This window comes from Ammodytes marinus (genome assembly GCF_949987685.1).
Source record: "Ammodytes marinus genome assembly, chromosome: 7".
Taxonomy (NCBI): Eukaryota; Metazoa; Chordata; class Actinopteri; order Uranoscopiformes; family Ammodytidae; genus Ammodytes; species Ammodytes marinus.
Window position 1 is genome coordinate 7893840 of NC_137211.1, and position 18940 is coordinate 7912779.

General features: G+C 39.2%; 1 protein-coding gene across 1 annotated transcript in view; it reads right to left on the reverse strand.

Annotated features, from left to right (window-relative positions):
• espn (espin) overlaps positions 1-13253 on the reverse strand; it is a gene marked incomplete at its 5' end in the record, with an annotated part of 35980 nt that extends 22727 nt beyond the window's left edge. The window contains 6 exons of the mRNA XM_080030970.1: positions 274-529; positions 1790-1921; positions 3565-3747; positions 3916-4102; positions 10444-10637; positions 12954-13253. Of these exons, the coding sequence (XP_079887096.1) occupies positions 274-529; positions 1790-1921; positions 3565-3747; positions 3916-4102; positions 10444-10637; positions 12954-13253 (1252 nt within the window). The remainder of the gene's footprint in view (positions 1-273; positions 530-1789; positions 1922-3564; positions 3748-3915; positions 4103-10443; positions 10638-12953) is intronic.
• Between the last annotated feature and the right edge of the window lie 5687 nt (positions 13254-18940).

Consider the following 18940-nt stretch of genomic DNA (forward strand, 5'->3'; position numbering starts at 1 on the left):
ACTGCTGATTTAAAGTCAACAAAAGTAAAAAAGTCATAAAATGTACTCAGTGCACAGTCAAACTTGATAGAGAAACACGAGTTACTCATAGTTATACAAACTGTCTGAACACAGACCACTAGGGTGCAGCACCAGTATACCATGACTCAATGACATAGAACCAAATTAAACACAACAGTTTTTTTCTAGTTACCTTGTCAGTTCACCTTTAGAAAACAAAGTTTCAGCCTAAATGTAAAAAGGTTTAATATGTGTATTAGTTTTTCTTCAGACCTGTTTGTGCTACTGTGTTCAGCTGAGCGGGCGGTCCTCGTGACGTTGTTAGGCTACTCCTCTTCTCCCCAGTGCTGGACTGGCTGGAGTTGGCCGAGTCGTAGTTGGACAGGGAACTTGATGGTGAACTGATGTCAAAGTGTGCTGCCTGGTTGGCAGGGGGCATGGTGGTGTTTGGGGATGAAAGGCCCGAGTCCGGTTGCTTGTATTCGAGGTCCATTGAAGGGTCCCGAGACAATACTCTGTGCTCCACACTCTGTAAGAAGATACAGTTCATGAATACAAGTGTCAAGATGTCTGCTTTGTTGAACTGTAAAATATTTGGATATGATTTACACAGTGGAAAAAAACAATATATTATCTGATTCCTAAGTAATTTCTAACTATTAAAACAAGTCTTGTTCATATCATTTAGACATTTACAGTCACAATTAAACACAACGGATACATTCATCGTAAAAATTAATGTTCTACTTGTCCATTCTTCAGTTCTTAAATCCCACCAGCCTCTCAGTCCATGTGGAGAACAGCGTTATGGGTTAAATTATTACACACTAATGAAACATCTCACAGCTGATCAGAAAGGCTCTGGGGTCCTCTGCTTTTCCCACAAGCGCAGCACTCAATGGGCTGAATGTTCCTAATGGAAACGGTTGGAATATGTTTCCTTTACACCATAGAGAGTTCAGTGTGAGGTACTTATTAAATCAACCGGCCACTTGAGAGTTTTAGTGGGTTTTAGCTGTGGAGGGCACTGTATGTAAAGTGTCAATACAGTAGCTCTTGTAATTAGCAACTGATGTCCATCAAAGGACATTTTTTTGATAGGCTATGCTTGTTCTTTAGGTTGCATTTTTGCTCTGGGTGAAAAACTAAGTAAAAATTAGGATGATTAATTATTCTAATAATTCACAGTGAATTCACTTATATTACACATTGAACATATAGTCAGCTTGACAGACATAACTCCTCATTATATGCAGAAAAGGATGAAATAGAAGTTGGGCATTGTGTAGTATTGAAGGCATAAACAAGACACCATTTCACATGCTATCCTTCACAAATGTTCTCTTTCTAGAACCAATTCTGAACATTTTCTCCTTTTGATGTCAACGAGTAAAGATCCCATAAGACCAGTGGTGTTCGAAAATGCAAAAAAATATTGGTAAGTCATGTATCCAAGTTTGATTAGATGGCATAAGAGTTAAAAATGTAACTGACTCAAAACAGCTAGATTTAATTTTGAATAGCATGCAGCATACAGTATAATGAATAGCATGCAGCATATCATTTAGATAACATTTGGTAAAGTCTGTACTAGACATTGTTTATGATGTAGAAATAATGTTAAAATGTTATATAAATATTAATTTTAATATAATAAGATTTATTCTCAAGGCACCTCAAATGATTGGCAAAAGCCTGCTGAAACAACAAGTAGTAGAAGCTGAAGTAGATTGGATAAATGTCAACAACTTTTTTTCAAAGTTCATGTAGATTAAAATACTTTGCCCACCATGTTCTCCACAGTGCGCAGATACTTGGCACACTGGGAGTGGCCGTTGTATTCTGCCAGGTCGGCTGCTGTGAAGCCATCTTGGTCTCTGATGCCCAGGTCCACCCCATTGACCACAAGAATCTGACAGCACTAGAGACATGAGACAGAGGAAGTGGTTGAAGTCAGATAAGATGGACACAATGACAGTATCAGTTAAAGTGATTGCTATACATAAGATTTACAAAGAAAGTTTGGATTTACTGTACTTAATTAAAAAAACTTTAGATTTAAATGTATTATACCATGATTAAGAATCTGAAGCCATGACTTCATATGAATTACTATGACTCATTGTAAAATATCACCTGATTATTTTAACCATGTAGTTCATAGACTTGTGGACACAATCTAAATTAGCCATGTGCTGAAACAGTTGCCTGATCAGACCTATAAATAGTTTGATACAACAAAACATTAGTCAAAGTAATGGGTCAAAGCTAGAGGTCATTCACTCAAAACAGATGGTAACATGTAAAACTGGCACCATTAATCATTATGCCTCTACATAACTTATATGAATATAATGTACATATCATTGTAGTTTTAGACTAGCCTGGAAATCCTGACCCTGATATCTTGAACGATAGAGGGTCTGGCGACGATCAATAGTAATTTCCAACTCTAGGGGCGGCTCCTACTCGTGCATTTCAAATGCCACTGCACGCAGTTGGATAGCACTACAACCAATCAGAGCGATGCACAAGTGACGTAAGCCCCGTTCGTTTAGCGAACAGCTGTTAAACTGTTCAATTAAACGTTTGCCGTTGTCGGTCGGCAAAACAGAACATTCCACTTACTTGCTAGTGAAAGCTATGAGTCCCGTCTTCCAATTCGTTAAGGGTCGAGGCCAAAGCAGTCTCAAACTCACACAACATATCCGCAGCCATCTTTGATGTTTACTATCACAGCTTCGACGTCGCATGCACGTCACTGTCGTCATCCGGTTACGTCCTCCCCAGAGCACCATATAAAGGGCTCTGGCGCGCCCATATTAGATAGAACCAATTGAAACGTTATACCAGATTTCTGGTAGTCTTGATAAGCTTCAACGGAGCGTCTCCAGACCAACACGCGCAGCAAATTTAATTTGCCAGCGCCTAGTGGCAGGTCTGGGAATGCCAGGCTAGTTTTAGACTGCTTTACTCTCAACATTAGGTCATATTGGCAATGTAAAAAAAAAATCAGGAAAGCCAACATTTTGCACAAAGTCAGTCCACAGTCTAAAAAAACATTTTTTCTTTTACAAATCTAAGCAAGTCTTTCTCCAGAAAGCCTTTACATTTGAATGTTAACAACATGCTTGTGTATTCCTCAGCCTTTTAGAGATAACTGGAAAACTATGACCAAAACTGAATAAATTAGCTCAATATGCGATTCAAATACTTTTTTGATGACTATTTTTTAATATAATTAAGTAAAACAGATTCTGTTTCTCCTTGTTATTGATTAATGAAAATCAGGCAGCACCTCTGTCTCTTAAGGACTTTAATACTGCTTGATTCAGTTTGTTACTTTACTTTTATTATTAGGTCTGATATTGATAATTCTAGGCAATCAGATTGTTTTATATCCAGCCATGGGTGTTGTGATTGTTGAGTCGCTTTCAACCATATAGACATATTCTGAAGATACTGATCGGTATAATCTGACATTTTAAATATTCTATTACACTGTCAATTCCACTCAGACTCAGAGCACTACATAAGTAAAGGAAACAAGACACAAACATATACCTCCAGTTCGCCGTTCTCTGCAGCGTCATGAAGCGGGGTCCCTCCCCAGGTGTCAGTGATGATCTCTCCGCCGTGCAGCAGCAGCCAGCTGAGCACCTTTGAGTGTCCACGACTGGCTGCAAAGTGCATGGCCGTGGCCCCGTCACTGTCCCGGTCTGTCAGGCTGATCTCCGTAAAACTCATCTAAAAAAAAAGGTTGAGGGTAGCGAAACATTTTATATTCATTTGATAAAATGCAAAGAGTTAATAAAAGCTGCTATTGGGTGAAAAGTAACAGAACACTTTTCATTGACCTGCCAATAGTAAAAATCTTTTTACTTTTATCTATAGTTTCCTGACGTTCAACCTTACCAGCCAGACGATGACTGTGTTGTGGCCCATTTGGGCAGCAGCATGCAGAGGTGTCATCCCGTCATTGGCTCTGATACTTGAATCTGCCCCACAATCCTTGACCAGGTATTGGACAACCTCCAAATGGCCCTCCTGGCAAGCCAGGTAGAGCGGCGTGGCACCATTCTTAGTTTGGGAATTGACAACGCTGAAGGGAAAATAAACATTAAGGTCATAAAAATGGCTATGTGGACCACATTTCTACAATGGAGGTTGTCTGTGGCAGCCTGTTGATTGTTCAACTACTAATGATGTAATCATATAGTATAGACAAACTCAGTTATGGTTGACACTGTGGTGTCACAGTGGAACTGATTATAACACATGTACTGCTTCTGTCCAACCTCCACAGTGTGAAAGTGATGTGTTAAGTTGCATTTGACAAATATACTTTTCAACATACACAGTCACTGGTTCTTCATCATCTGCTGGACAGATTTCTTAACATGATCGTTTAAAAACTAAAGATTAGCATTTAAAAAGTTAAATGTTTCCATGCCTTAGAGTGGTACATTGGTTTATAATTGAGATGTCACTGCAGTTAGCCTACACCTGTCTACATTTTGGACCTTTTATTTACACTACGCTTTCGACACTGCAATCAAATCATTGTTTATACTATTTGGTTGGATGTAGTCAATTCAAGTCAACTTTATTTATAAAATAAGATTTTTATTGAAAAAATGGTAAAACAATAGACACAAATACATCACTTAATAACATGTAATTACATGTAAACTTTAAGATATCATAAAATAATAGTAAAAGTACTGGTAGGAATAACTGCTGGGATAAAACATTATCATCTAGAGAGGGAAGGCTAAAGAGAAGAGCTGGGTCCACAATAATCATTTGAACTGTTCAGGACTTGAGGGAGGAGGACATCCCTTTTGTAAGTGTCAACATACGGCTATTTTGAAAGCAGACAGTAGTGACGTTGAGCCTAATCCTGGCCCTTAACCCCTGCTATACAAAAGCTCATACAATGCCTGTATCCCACCTTGTCCCAGATCTGTATACTCGCAGTGGGAAGTCAGAGAATGAACGAGTGCCTTCCCACTTAATCCCATAAGGGTGTGCTTTATTTGGACTCTTACAAATGAGCAATGAGTCTCAAAGAGGATTACCACTCCATAAGATTTGCCCAAGTTGCTTTGTGCTTAACGAAGGGGTTACCAGTGCAAGACAGACTGAGTGGATGAAGAGGAGTAGAGTAGGGGGAAATGAGAGGCAGGGCTTAAGTGGACATGTAGATCTTGTACACACAAACATGATCCTGCCAAACTTTCCCTCAAAAGGATGTGGCTGAAGGCCAGAAACTCTGCTGACTTAAGACCCTGCATTAAAACAACATGTGGATGACAACATTCTAGGCTCTATCTGCTTCTCATATTTCTGCTCTGCTATCAATCAGATCCTGTCCTGAGCAAAACAGATACACATTCTTAATACAACAGCCTCAGTGGAAATTGTATGTTTACCCAATTAATTCTATAAGACATATAGCTATGTTTGAGGGCTTTCTGGGAATATATTAATAAACAAAGGTAGTCTTTGTGACCGAGGGAAAAGCTACAAGAATAAACTAGCAAATTTTTAATATTTCAAAATTACCAGGAAGTGGGCAGATGGGTTCATTATTCACAAGTGTAACCAAAGTGGTCAGTAGTTCACCTGCTCACTGGGATGTGTGTAGCAGAGATGTTTTTTTCAGTAATCTTAACCACAAACTTTGAATATTGTAGTGTGTATTCGAGGTGGGATGGATCATTTCCAGAAAAAAAATCACACTGCCTCCATCGCCACACTCCCCAGCGAAGAGGCTTGAACAGTCCACTGAAGAAGTGCTTTTGGAGCACAGGTGTAGATTTCAAAGAACTAAGAAAGAGGTTAGCCTTGTGTGACAACAGAGCAACCAAGTGGCACAAGGCGTGCTACCTGTTCAGTCACTTTGTCACTCAAAGGAGAGAAAAAAAAACACTCTCTAAAGTAGCGGACATCTGATATATTTCCAGTGCAGCTCTGATGAGTAATTTACCTCCGTAATTGTCCGTACACTGTCCTCCCTTTCCTCCCTATGTACATGTTAACAAAGACCAAGGTTATGATCTTCATTACTAGCAAAGTAATTGATGTCACACACTAATGGTCCCCTTTGCATAATAAAGGCTTCTTAGCTTTCAATGGCTTTTCCTGTCTAAATAATGTAGATAGTCTTGGCACAATGTATGCATTTCCTGTTGTGTGAATGTGACTTAAATCCCTTGTGTATGTAAATGTTCCATAATAGAAGTCTCCTAATTCCACAATATATAATTCTAGTATCTTCGTAAAGGGGCAGCAGCTGTTGACAGCAGAGCCCATAGACTAAAAGAAAGCTAAAACAGAAAAAACACCTGTCGATTTCGATTTGATCCAGTCCTACATGAGTTGAACACTTAAGAGGTTTAGGGTATGTTTCCCACTGAAGCTATACTAAAACAGCCTTGTGTTAACCTCAATACCCATGCATATTTCCCCTTTATCTAGTGAGCTTCCTGCAGAGGAGCATGTAATCCTTTGCTTTAAGAATTGCACGTCTAAGACCTGGAACACACATCCTCCGTCTACCTCTGGAGTGCGTCTGAGTCTGTTACTGCTGCATCTCTCCTGCTGTTTTCGGCCACACATGGAACGTCTCAACTGCTGCTGCTGCTACAGCAGTGCTGCTTCTAAAAGCCCTGTCTTTTCTACATAGAGTTTTCATAGATAATTCCCATTAATTTGAGTTTTTTCATGTAATTTTATGATGCATATGATTAATATTGAGTTTACGACAGGTCGCCGAAATAAAAGTCAGACACAGACACGCAGTAGAAGCTGGATGTGTGTTTTAACTTCAGAACATTTTTTCTTTTACAAAGTCCACAGTTTTATTGTGGGCCCTTTGCCTGTTGATACCTCAGTGCAGCTCAGATAGAAAAACTGAACTCACCTATTTACCCTTTATACTCTCCATGTCCTAAAGTAATGCTGACCACTGCCACCTAACTTAACACCTAACTACTCAAAAGATCAAAGCTTGAAGGCGCACTGATTGACACTCTTGGGGAGCTTCTACATCGATGCACAACAGGCTGACTCTCCTGGCAAATTACCTTTATAGAAGAAGCAGAGAGGTTCCTCATATCTGAAAAAACAACTTTTTATTATTAAGTATTTAACAGACATCTCAACCCTATTTTGTCCTCTTTATCAGACTGTCCTCTGCAACCTTTTCACAGCAATGCTGGCATTGAAGCTTTGCTTTGTAAAACTACTCTGTACAAACAGGATGTTAAGCGAGAAAAAGACAAAATAATATTAGAAAGATGTCCACGTTGTGTTTAGACAACCAACTTTCTAGAAAATCCTATTGCAGAGTTCTTCCCTTTTCAACCCAAAGTTGGAATCATGGTTTGGCCAAAGATCTTAATCCGCACTAATTGATTGCATAACCGGTCTAGCCTCTCGCTCTCTTTCACCCTCTCTTTTTCATTCTATCTTTTGTATACTAAGGCAATCAGCAGAGGGACAGCACATGGGCATGTTGGTTTTGGTTCTCTGGGATGGACGGGTGAACGGGCTACCAATTCAGATGTATCTTAAATCTAACAACCACTAAAATATTGGGAAACCAAGCGGCATCTGTGCTGTACCAATTGTAACAAAACAAAAATAGTGATAGCTTAATGAGTACAATATCGCGGACAGATGAATACTGCAGTCATTATATCAAGAGTGTTGAGTACTTGGCCTCACTTGCCACTTTTGGCCTGTGCACCCTAATTACAATAAATATATGTGCAACCATCTCAGTGGGTATTGCAAGTACTAGTTAAGGTGAAGTCAGCGATTCTGGAGAATGTTTGTTGACAAAATCACTTTTTCACAATCTGCTACCTATCTATCGGTACTGTGTGTGTGTGCTGAAAAAAAATCTGATGTTAATACAAAGCCTAGGCTCTCTAAATGTGCATGTAAACAAATGCGAATGTAATCAAAGGTGGCCCAAAGTAGCTAGCAACATGCCCATTTACAGAGCCTAGTTAACACCAGATTTTTTTCCCGCAGCACACACACAGTACGGAGAGGTAGCAGATCGTGAGGAGATATTCACTGATTTTGCCATGAAGTGATTTTGGCAACAAATATTCTCCAGAATCACTGACTCAACCATTAAGCCGCACCGGCCTTTCGTAAAATGTTTTACTTGACCAATGAATAGATCTGGTAGTCATAGTTTTATGTGTGTGTTTCCACGGTTGTGGTAGTTTCAGTTGTACTAAATGCTGTTTCAAGAAAATTATTCATATTGTTGTAGGTCCTTGCATTTTTTGGCTGTGTTAGTGTTAACAGTGGGAAATTAAACTGTGTACTTTTACATGTGCAGAAACACACATTACGTTCAACCGGATGCAAGTGACTTAAGTGATGTAACAGAGGGGTCATGTTGTCCTTGTGGTTTTTTAAGTAGAACAAACTCTGCTCCATCCAATTACCTCTTAAAACTCACTGATACAAATTTGCAGCTATAAACCCAGAGACAAGAATGCTATCTCTCTTCTGCAAAGTTCTATTCCAAACAATGCCTGAGGCTAGGGACTAGAAAGCAGCCTGTCTATTCAAACGGATTTGTTTTCCTCATTATCTTATCGCTGGTTGGCGCTACTGTGTGTCGCCGTGGAGATGGTGGTAAACAGCAACAGTGGGAGTGGTGGAAGGGAAGAGTGAATGGGGCCCCAGCTATCAGGGAGCTACCATGTCCCTGAGGCTCATTAAATTTTCAGCAGCTATGCACCTGTCTGGGGTGCAACCGGACAATATTGGAGGTGCAGAGCACAACGCTAGTGGCCTGGGCAAGCTGATCTGTCTTGCTAAGGTCATCAGTGGCAAAGGTATTCAACATACTAGGTTGTTTTTACATTTGTATTTCTTTATGGCAGCACTTACTGAACATTACTGATGGTTGGAGTAGACAACACCACAGAGAGAGCCATGTAAAAATATTAATCAAACACAAGATTCGGACAATTACCAGTAAGATTAACAGTCGTATCATGGAGCTTACACCTCCCCTCAGTGATTGTAAAATAATTGTCTCATTAACAAATAATTAGCCCGATCACTTACTTGGCAAGACACTAGACAACAATGGGGCTGGGGGTGTACTGAATCTGACCAAAGAGCTATTTGAGTGTACTTTTTTTTAATACTCAGTTGTACTAATTTCAGACATGCAATGTAGTTAAATTGCTTCATCATGATCACACATCTTATTGCTGTCAAAACCAACCTCTCTGGTGTTTGCTATACAAAAACCTACTAAACTGAAACGTGACCCTAACCGTGCCTCCTCTTTTCTGTTAGCAGATATAAACTGCAAACAACATGGTGGTTGCTCATAAAAAGTAAGTGGTGTTGGTTAGTTATCATCCTGTCAGAAGGGAGAAGACAGTGGTTTTAACGTCTCCCATGTTCACTGTGATGTAATGGTCCATATGGGAAGGTGTTATCTCTACAGGCAGGGCACTGGTGGGTCTGAAGCTGCACTGATTAGGGATGATATTCATAAAGGGGGTAATCCTTCACTTAAACACACATACTTCTTACTAAAGCAACATTGATTAGTCAACTGATGTAACTAATTGGCAACTATTTTGATAATGGTTTAATCGTTGATGATGGTTCAGGTTATCAAAATGAGTTATAAGAATATTTTTTGGTGTTGCATTTTACTCAATTAAACGGTTTGGGATTATTGGTCTGACATAACAAGACATTCAACTATTCCAAACCTTATTTTGCAATTGACAGTACAAGCTGGTTAAACAAATACTAGATAAACGCACACATTTGATTGTTGACATGGTTGTCATGCAGATATACAGACTTGTGTCAACATTATGGAAATAACTTGAAAATGAATTTCATCAGTCAGGATTTGTTTGGTAAGCATCTAAAAACAACTAAGAGCTGTTGTCTATTTGTTGACCTCTGAATTGTGAAAGAGCATTTACCCTGGCAGACTATACCAACACCTACAGGCTAAAATTAAATCTGAACAGTGAATCTACCGCAACCTCTCTGTTACAAACAGTAGGATAAAACAAACTAGGGCTCACTAAAAATAAAATGTTTGTCATAGACTGCGGTCTCATTTAAAATATTATTTGGACTATAGTGTTCCTGGGTGAAGGGGCTGTTAAAGGCTTAAAGGGAGATAGAAAAAGAACACGAGCAGAGTTTAGCTTTCTATTCTTATGTGTATGTGTAAATTAAATAATGCAGACAATGTACTTTTTTATACTTTCAACTTTCAATGAAGTGGTTTGCATTCCCTGCACAACACATCAACTTAAATGCTACAAGTTCCCAAATTAAATCACTAAACAACAATGGCAGCATACTTTGAACACAGTTAATGGAAGCTTACATGCCGATGTAAAGAGAAAACGGTGTTGTTCTTACTTTGGGCTATGCCCCAGTAACAGTCGGAGAGAGGGCATGTCTCCCTTGGCAGCAGCATAGTGAACAGGTAGGGCGCCTGTATCGGTGGTGGCCCCGGGGTCTACCTCACCACTCTTCAGCAGCCAGTCGGTGATCTCATGGTGACTGAAGCGGGATGCAAGATGGAGAATGGTGGCACCAGAACTGTCCCTGTGCTGTTAATTGAGCAAATACGGAATAGAGCTGAAATATGGGAATCTGATATTCATTTTCACATGATTTATTTAAATTAAAAATATAATAATCAAAATTACGCAAAATAATAATAGGGGGACAGTATATGTTCTCGTAGAAACCAGCTCTTCAGTTTGAGCAAATTTCCTGCATGCATTTCTGATCAGGATAGACTGACAATTGCACTCCTACATTTTAATCAGCTGAGCCAGAAAAAGAGAGGTTCTAGATATTAAATCCAAATAACTCATGACTTGTTGTTACTAATAAGAAAGAGACACATAGCTTTTTCAACGTTTTCATCCAACCCTGGATGAAAAGAAACATGAGGTTACTGCATCCATGTTCTTATTTTAAAGATTTTGTTTCTGTGTAACAGACTTTTATTATTTATGTGTGGCAAGAAATGGACCAATAGCAAACACAAATGATAAAAAAAAAATCTTTGCATGTTAGTTGGATATGTATTTATACTGGAGTCATATCAACAAAGTAGTAAAAGCTTTAGTCCGAGCCAGTGGAGTGCCTCAAATGATCATTATTATCATCAGATAATATCTGGATCAGAGTGCAGTAACACAAAGCAAATGACAGAATTGTGAAAAGTGTACGTTAGCATTGACCATCCTTTAAGTAGATTGCACTGTAAGCGGTAATTGATAGCTTTTTACTAAATGTCAGCCAAGAATGTAATCAGTTGTTTGGTGGCATGGCTTTCTCTGTGATCTGTCAGGCTGCCCTCTACAGTAATGGAGACAGTAAATAAATGATTGAGCTCTTATTACTGTTTTTAAACGTAGAATCACAGGTTACGAAAGGGTAGATCAAGTGCCCGATTGACTCATCATTGGTCATTTATGATTGTGTTGTTTGTGTAAATTATTTTCAAGTAAGGAAAGACTGATAATATGGGTCAGCATTGTGGTTTAGTAATTAGACCAGAGAAGGTCTTGGGGACGACCAGGCATGTGCAGACCTAGACGTCAAAGGGGGTTCTGAGGTGATTTTTTGTATCAATATATTGATAGATTCTGGTTTTTGCACAGCCTATCATGCCGACCAGATATCATGATTGATTTAAGTTTGGGGGATTTGTGCTCCCACCCTGTACCCTCCCCCCATCCTGGTTTTCTGCTGCAGATGTGAATACAGTGGTTAAGTGGCACACTTGTATTGATATTGTCTTTAGGAATTGCTTCACACTATTTGGCACGTAGAGTTTATATGCTTGAACTATTTAGCAGCTGGAAATGTGCCAAGCTGCTCGTTGTAGAGGTCTATATGAGCTGTGCTGGTAAGCATGTGAGAGGAATTTAAACTCGATTCATTTGCATGTTTTAGTTTAACTGTATCAGTGTTTGGTTAAACCTCAGTCTCTGGTTTGTTTTAACTACATTCTGATATCTGTTTATTGGTGGGCATTCTGTGCGGCCCTCTAACAGCACACCCCTGGGGATGACTGACCTAGCTGCTGTCTGTTTACGGTTTGCACAGTCACAACATTCTGCATTCCTCCCCTTGTGTGAATACTTTGCAACTTAAAGGTGGAGTCAGCAATTCTGGAAAACACAAAATATTTTTTGTCAAAATCAGTGAATATCTCCTCACGATCCACAACCTGTCCATACTGTGTGTCCGCTGAAAACAAATCTGTGATTGGTATGTAAACAAAGGGTAAAAACAGGTATAGTGGAACACAAGGAGATATTCCATGATTTTGCAACATTGATTTTGAAAACAAGTGTTCTCCAGAATCGCTGAATCACATTTCAGCAGAAAGATGGAAATGAGGAAATGTAGTCATATGGATGAATCAATTATGTGAAGGTTTAAACAATCTCCTCATCTTACATGTTTCCCAAAATAATGGGGTGTTTCTATTTCTGCCTTTCAGAAGATACTGTACGTCCTGATTAAAGAATTTTACATTTGCAAATCCAGTTTTCTGATTGTGGTTTTATTTATTTACTGTCATGTGAACAGCAACAACAACATGTGTAGTGCCTGTAGAAACATTACCTCACGTCAACCCTTGATTAATTAATAAGGATGGTTGTCCTCCTGGTGGTCCAAATTAAGCTTTTCACTTCAAAGAGCAAAGTTTGTTGGAAAGTGTACACTTTTTTAAGGCATAAAAATATACTGACAGATTAGGCTATATGCCCCAGAACCCATGTTGATGGGTTTGCAGGCTACATGGCTGAGATTAAACATCCAGGTCAGAGGCCATATGAGAATTAGGCTTCTTTCTGCTAATCTTAAACTTCTCCATCTAGCCTACAACTCATGTCACTCACCTCTGACCGACATCCACCCTGGGTCAGCAGCCACTGTAAGCAGGCCAGGTTGCCGGTGGCTGCTGCGTCATGCGCCGGGCTTGCCCCGTTGTTCGCCAGACAGTTGCCCGGCAGTCCTGCCTCCTCCACTAGGAAACGCAGGCAGGTTAGTTTACCGGCCCGGGCTGCGTGGTGGACTGGCGATGCCCCCAGCACATCTTTCACGTCGCTGGTGAGCGCTTGTGCCGCTAATAGCACTTTGAGAGCCTGCACGTCCCCTTGGCGTGCGGCGAGAAGCGTCCTGTCCCCCTCCACCACCATGGCCGCTGCAGAGAGGACTCCTTCCTTTGGTTGCCTCACTTGAGCCCGATCAGTTCACCGTGCATACGGTGTCAGCATCGTATTTAGAAAGCCTCCGATCATCTCAGACACCAGGTTAAATTTGTGTGGACAGTTTCACATATTCCCGGAGCCAAATGGTCAAAAGGAAGCCACTTTTCCATTGATATCATAATAGTACACAACCGCTTTTTTCATGTTGAAATACAACTCGGTCTGTTATTCTTTATCGAAGCAATGAACCAACCAACCTGCTTTCTATGTTTGGTCCGACGATATAAGGCTCAGTTACTCTTCTCTCTCTCTCTGAAGGATGCCGAACACTTGTTGCGCAAGTTTGGTTTTTGTGAGCCAGTAGGCTAAACAATTTGTTGTTAAATTAGTTTGTTTACCCTGTTCTGCTGGACGTCTGTCATGTGCCTGAGAGAATATCCCGTAGTGTTTTCTTCCTATGGCAGATGGCGACATGGGACTCAGCGCCTGTTAAATAATCCATCAGGGGGAGGATCGCTGAGCCTGTTACAGGTTGTTGCATTCTGGAAATCGGCTCAGATGTTAAAGGGACCGCATGCTACGAACAACAGACTTCTTAACACTCCGAGTGTAGCCCAACAGAGAAAGTTATACAACTGTGCTGGGTGTCAGACAAGAAGGGTAAAGTCCCACCAACGCTAAATACGAATTAGGCAAAGTAATACACCTTTTGAACATGCGCCCAATCCTGCAGGCAGCGGCATTAATATCTTACAGTACAAATCAGTCTCATTGGACACCTGCTTTGTGCACACTGTAGAGGTCCATCTGGTGGCCTTTTGTAAAACAGCGTTTGGAAATATGTTACGCTCGTGTTCAGGCAACTGACTTTCTGTCTGTTCAGTGAGTGGATGTAGAGGTTCAGTAGATTATATTGCAGTATAGCTATAATATAATCAAGACATTTATGATAAATGAGGCCTCTACAAAGTTTGCTTTTGTAGATGGGATTTTCATATTAAATATGAATTAAATATTTAATTCTGTTTATTCTTTATTATTAGTAGATGGTTAGTGTTTGTTATTTTGCTGAATTAAATGATAATAATACCTAATCTTTACATAGGCTAGTCTGTAATGTAATGTAACTTTATTGGAACAGGGACAATGTACAAAAGAGACATTAACCTTGTTTAGAGCAAGGAGAGGTGCATTGTACCAGGTTTTAGCAAACTGCTATTTTCCACCTGTAGTCCCTGGGCAGGTAACAATAAAAGTACTAAACTAAACAAGACACAACACTATCTAGACATGGGATTAAACATTAAAAGGACAACAAGATACAATGATATAAATACATAGGATACATTTTTTTTAATGAAAAGCACTACATTACATATTTAATAAAAAAAAAAAAAAAAAACCCTATCCTACTAGCACTACACAATTCTATAAGTGTGTGCAGGTCTGCTGCATGAGCAACCAAACCTTTGTCAGACGGGAGAAAGCCCGGAAATCTGTTGGCAGACTGTTCCACTGTTTTATCCCTACAAAAGAGAAGGACGACTTTCCAAATGTGGTTCTGTATTGCGGGATTCTACATTCTCCCCTAATTGTTGACCTGGTTGCTCGTGCTGAGATTTCTGAGCCCAGTGTTACAAAGTTCCTTAAGGGAGGAGGTGCAGCATTGTGTATGATTTTAAAAATTAAGCGCACATTACACAATGCGATTTTCAAAATTAAACAGATTGTGTTTTTCCAGGATTTTGCAGTGGTGATATTAACGAGTTTTTTTATCATGAATTTTAAGAGCATTTTTATATAATGATTCAAGTGGTCTCAAGGTTGTTTTACCTGTTTGAGACCAACTTGTCATACAGTAGGAAAAATGGGAAAGAATCGTAGCATTCAGATAGGTGTTTGATGCCTCAACTGTAAGAGAGTTTCTTATGAATCGATAGTTTGCCAGATTAAATTTGATTGTGTTACTCAACCTTTTTGTATGCTTTTTGAAATTTAGTGTTGGATCAAGAGTGACACCTAAGTACTTAAATTCTTCCACATTTTTTATTTTTTGTCCATTAAATGTCAGGACAATCTTTACATTTGCACCTATTTGAAAAGTACATTGTAACATGCTTCCCGACATTAAGTGTACGATTTGAGTCTATAAGCCATTTAGCAACATTTTCCATTTCCTTAGTCAATTTAGAAGCAACTTCTGAGGCATTTTTCCCATGGGTGTACAACACAGTGTCATCAGCATACATCATAAGTTCAACATCATTACAAATGGATGGAAGGTCATTTATGTATACTGAAGAGCAGCGGTCCTAAAATCGATCCTTGTGGCACTCCCATGGTGCAGTTTTTCAGGTGTGATAATTTGTTATTTATTCAAACACATTGTTGTCGGCTAGCTAGGTATGATTTAATCCAGTCCTGTGTAGAGATATAAATGTTATAGTTGGCCATTTTATTGAGTAATATGGTATGGTTTACTGTGTTGAATGCCTTTCGTAGATCAAGGAAGACTGCTCCTACTACTCCTCCCCTATCAAGATTGGTTTTCAACACTTCAAGGATGTAGCAGCAGGCAGTTTCAGTAGAATGTTTTTTCCTAAAGCCAAATTGCATGGGGGTGTAACCGAGCCTTGGAATCAAGGTGTGCAATTAATTGTTCTGCTACAACCTTTTCAATTACTTTTGAAATGGCAGGGAGTATGCTTATTGGTCTTTAATTGCTTACCTCCTCTTTTCCTCCAGATTTATTTACAGGGGTTATTATAGCCAGTTTTAAGGCATTGGGGAAAGTGCTCTCATCTGTACACTTATTTATTAATTGAATTAGAGGAGAAGTGATTGTTTATTTATATTTTTTATTAGCGCTGTGTCCAGTCCATGTATGTCCTTAGCTTTACTGTTCGAAAGGGTAGTGATACATTTATCAGCCTTTGTGTCATTTTTCTGTGTCAGAGTAAAAGCAGATAGTTCATTAGCTGGGACTTGAGGGAGATGTTTTTTTATAAAATGTTGCCCCAAGTCTACAACAGAATCTAAAAAATAATTGTTCAAATGAGTTGCCACCGCAGAATTGTCATTTACAATAATACCATTTATTTTCAACTGTATGCTACCACTCTTGGGTTTTTCCTTCCCAAGAAGTTTATCAATGCTTTTCCACAATATTTTACTGTTCCCTTTTGCTTCTCTAATGATTTCAAGGAAAAATGTGCTTTAGCCTTTCTAAATTGCATTATGACTTTATTTCTCAGACCTTTGTAGGTTAACCGATCAGTATCCAGTCCAGATTTTTAGTTTTTTTTCAGAGAGGCACCTCTTTTTTTCATTAAGTCCCGCAGAGTATTAAACCAAGGCAAACACTGTTTAGCATTAGGCTTCTGGGTCTTTGTCTTGGTATACTTCCAAATTATCTGTCTGAAAGCTGACATTAGATCATCACATGCCTGTTCACAGGATTTATCTGCAACAATGTTGTTCCAATTAGTTTGCTTTATCTCATTTTCAATTAGCATTAGATCTTTCTTAGGGATGAAAGGGATTTTAGAATTCTTTCCCATTTAATTTTTATTTCTATATCTTGTCTTTGTCAGCTTTCGAGCAGATAGTGTCAGACTGTGATCTAAGAGACCAGTGATTAAGTTGTACGATTTAGTTATTCTGTCTGCTTTATTTGTAAAAATCAGGTCCAGTAGTGTTTGTGAAGATTTTGTTATTCTTGTAGGTTTATTTATCATTTGTGTCATCTGAAATGTGTTGGTGATGTCCTTAAGTTTCTTTCTCCGTACTTTGTCCAACCAGTTCAAATTGAAGTCTCCCATTAGAAGAATTTCTTTATCATCATGTTTTTTAAGAATGCCAGATAAAAAATCAAAGAAATCATTTGTAGCAGTAGGTGGTCGGTAGACTGCAAAAACAATAAATTACATTTGAGGAGAGAGCGTAATTGTAACACCGATGCACTCCAGGCTGTTTTCATCTATGTCTATTTATTTGCTCTGAATGCTGTCTTTGACATAAATAAGAACCCCGCCCCCTTTGCCTTTTCCTCTATCTCGTCCGTATACTTTTTTCTCTATACTGTGTGGTCAGTATAGGTCAACAGCTTAATTGATACAAATAAATCCGGCCAAGAGTTGAACTTGTTACCTTTGGGATATTGGGAGAAAATATTTGAATTGCAATGTTTTGGTGTGATGTCCACATCAGTAGAAGTAAATAACATACAGTTACTTAAATAACCTGGTTTAATTTGGTCCTATATTGAGGTACAAACATTTACCTGACTATTACAGAATTTTCCATTTTTTGCAACTTTGTGGAGCTACTGTAACCCCACTGCTTTAATCTGACTTTAGTTGTTACTTCGCAGACTAGGATAAAAAACATATTATTATCAGCCTCTAAAATATGATGATTGTTTTTAGATTTAAGTGCCCAATTATACCAGCCACCACAAATAATACCCTCCTGTCGTGCTGGGAATTGAACCAGCGACCACATGTTACTGGCCAGCTTCTTTTTCCTTTAGTCTAGGACATCCTACCATTACTTTAACTTATGATACTAGGTGTACAGTTTGCTGATAACACTTGATTACTTTTATTGGTGTTGAATAAAAGACCTCTGTAGCAAAGTAACTGAGCTCTGGCTCCCAACACCAGTTAAAAGTCTGAGCATCCATCACTCATACAAGTCTACTCAGTGAAAACGTTTCTCCACTCAGCTTTTACTTCCGCCCAAAACAGATTATAGGCTTGCTTTTCACAGAAACCACACACATTATGATCTTAGTTTGACCTTGTCTTGAAGACAGAGTTTTATATTTTTTATATGGCTTGAAGGATTGAGCAGATTGGTGAACTGTAATACTTTTTATGACCAAACGGTGGCAGGAAAGCTTCATATTCAGGTATAGTTGCACCTGCGTAGGTGTTCAGGCATCACTTAGTAATCACTTAGCATCGGCTTTATAAATCACAGCCGTCTGACGCCCATTACGAGTACGACATTACACATAGGTCTATCATAACGACTAATAATAGGCTAACTATAAATATGTGTATAAAAAAGTATAAAGTCCCGTATTTAGACCTAAATTTCATTGCTTTTAATGTAGAATATAGGCATATCTAAATGTACTTTATAGATGGCTTACATACTCGTGTTCAGTTGTGTTTACAGGGTAGCCTATATCTATTTTATTTTTTTCCACGGGAGGTTTCGTAGCAAGGTAACATCATAGTAAGATCTGCTGCCGCCTTACACAACTTGCTGCATTCTCCGCCTGCTCACTGTCGGATTAGGTTGATTGAGTTTTCCGCTCCAGCTGCGTGGGTCTGAAGTGGGTGGGTGGGGCTATGTTTAATTCTCGTGCTCGACGCGTGCAACTCCGGCCCATCTGTTCCACCGGTCCAACCGTCATAGACTCCACGCGCCAAGGAGAGGGTGGGAATTCCCACAAGTGGTCTGACTAATGGTACAATTCCCTAAAGGAAATGGACAATAATAACCCCCTGACACGATTTAGGCTGGCACTACATCAACGCAATTATCGTCTAGAATATCTTGTATAGCCTACATATCTCACATTGCAGAACTGATCAAACAAAGTTATAATTTAGCTTGACCTCTACTACCTATTTTAAGAATATAGTAAGCTATGCATCTTATTT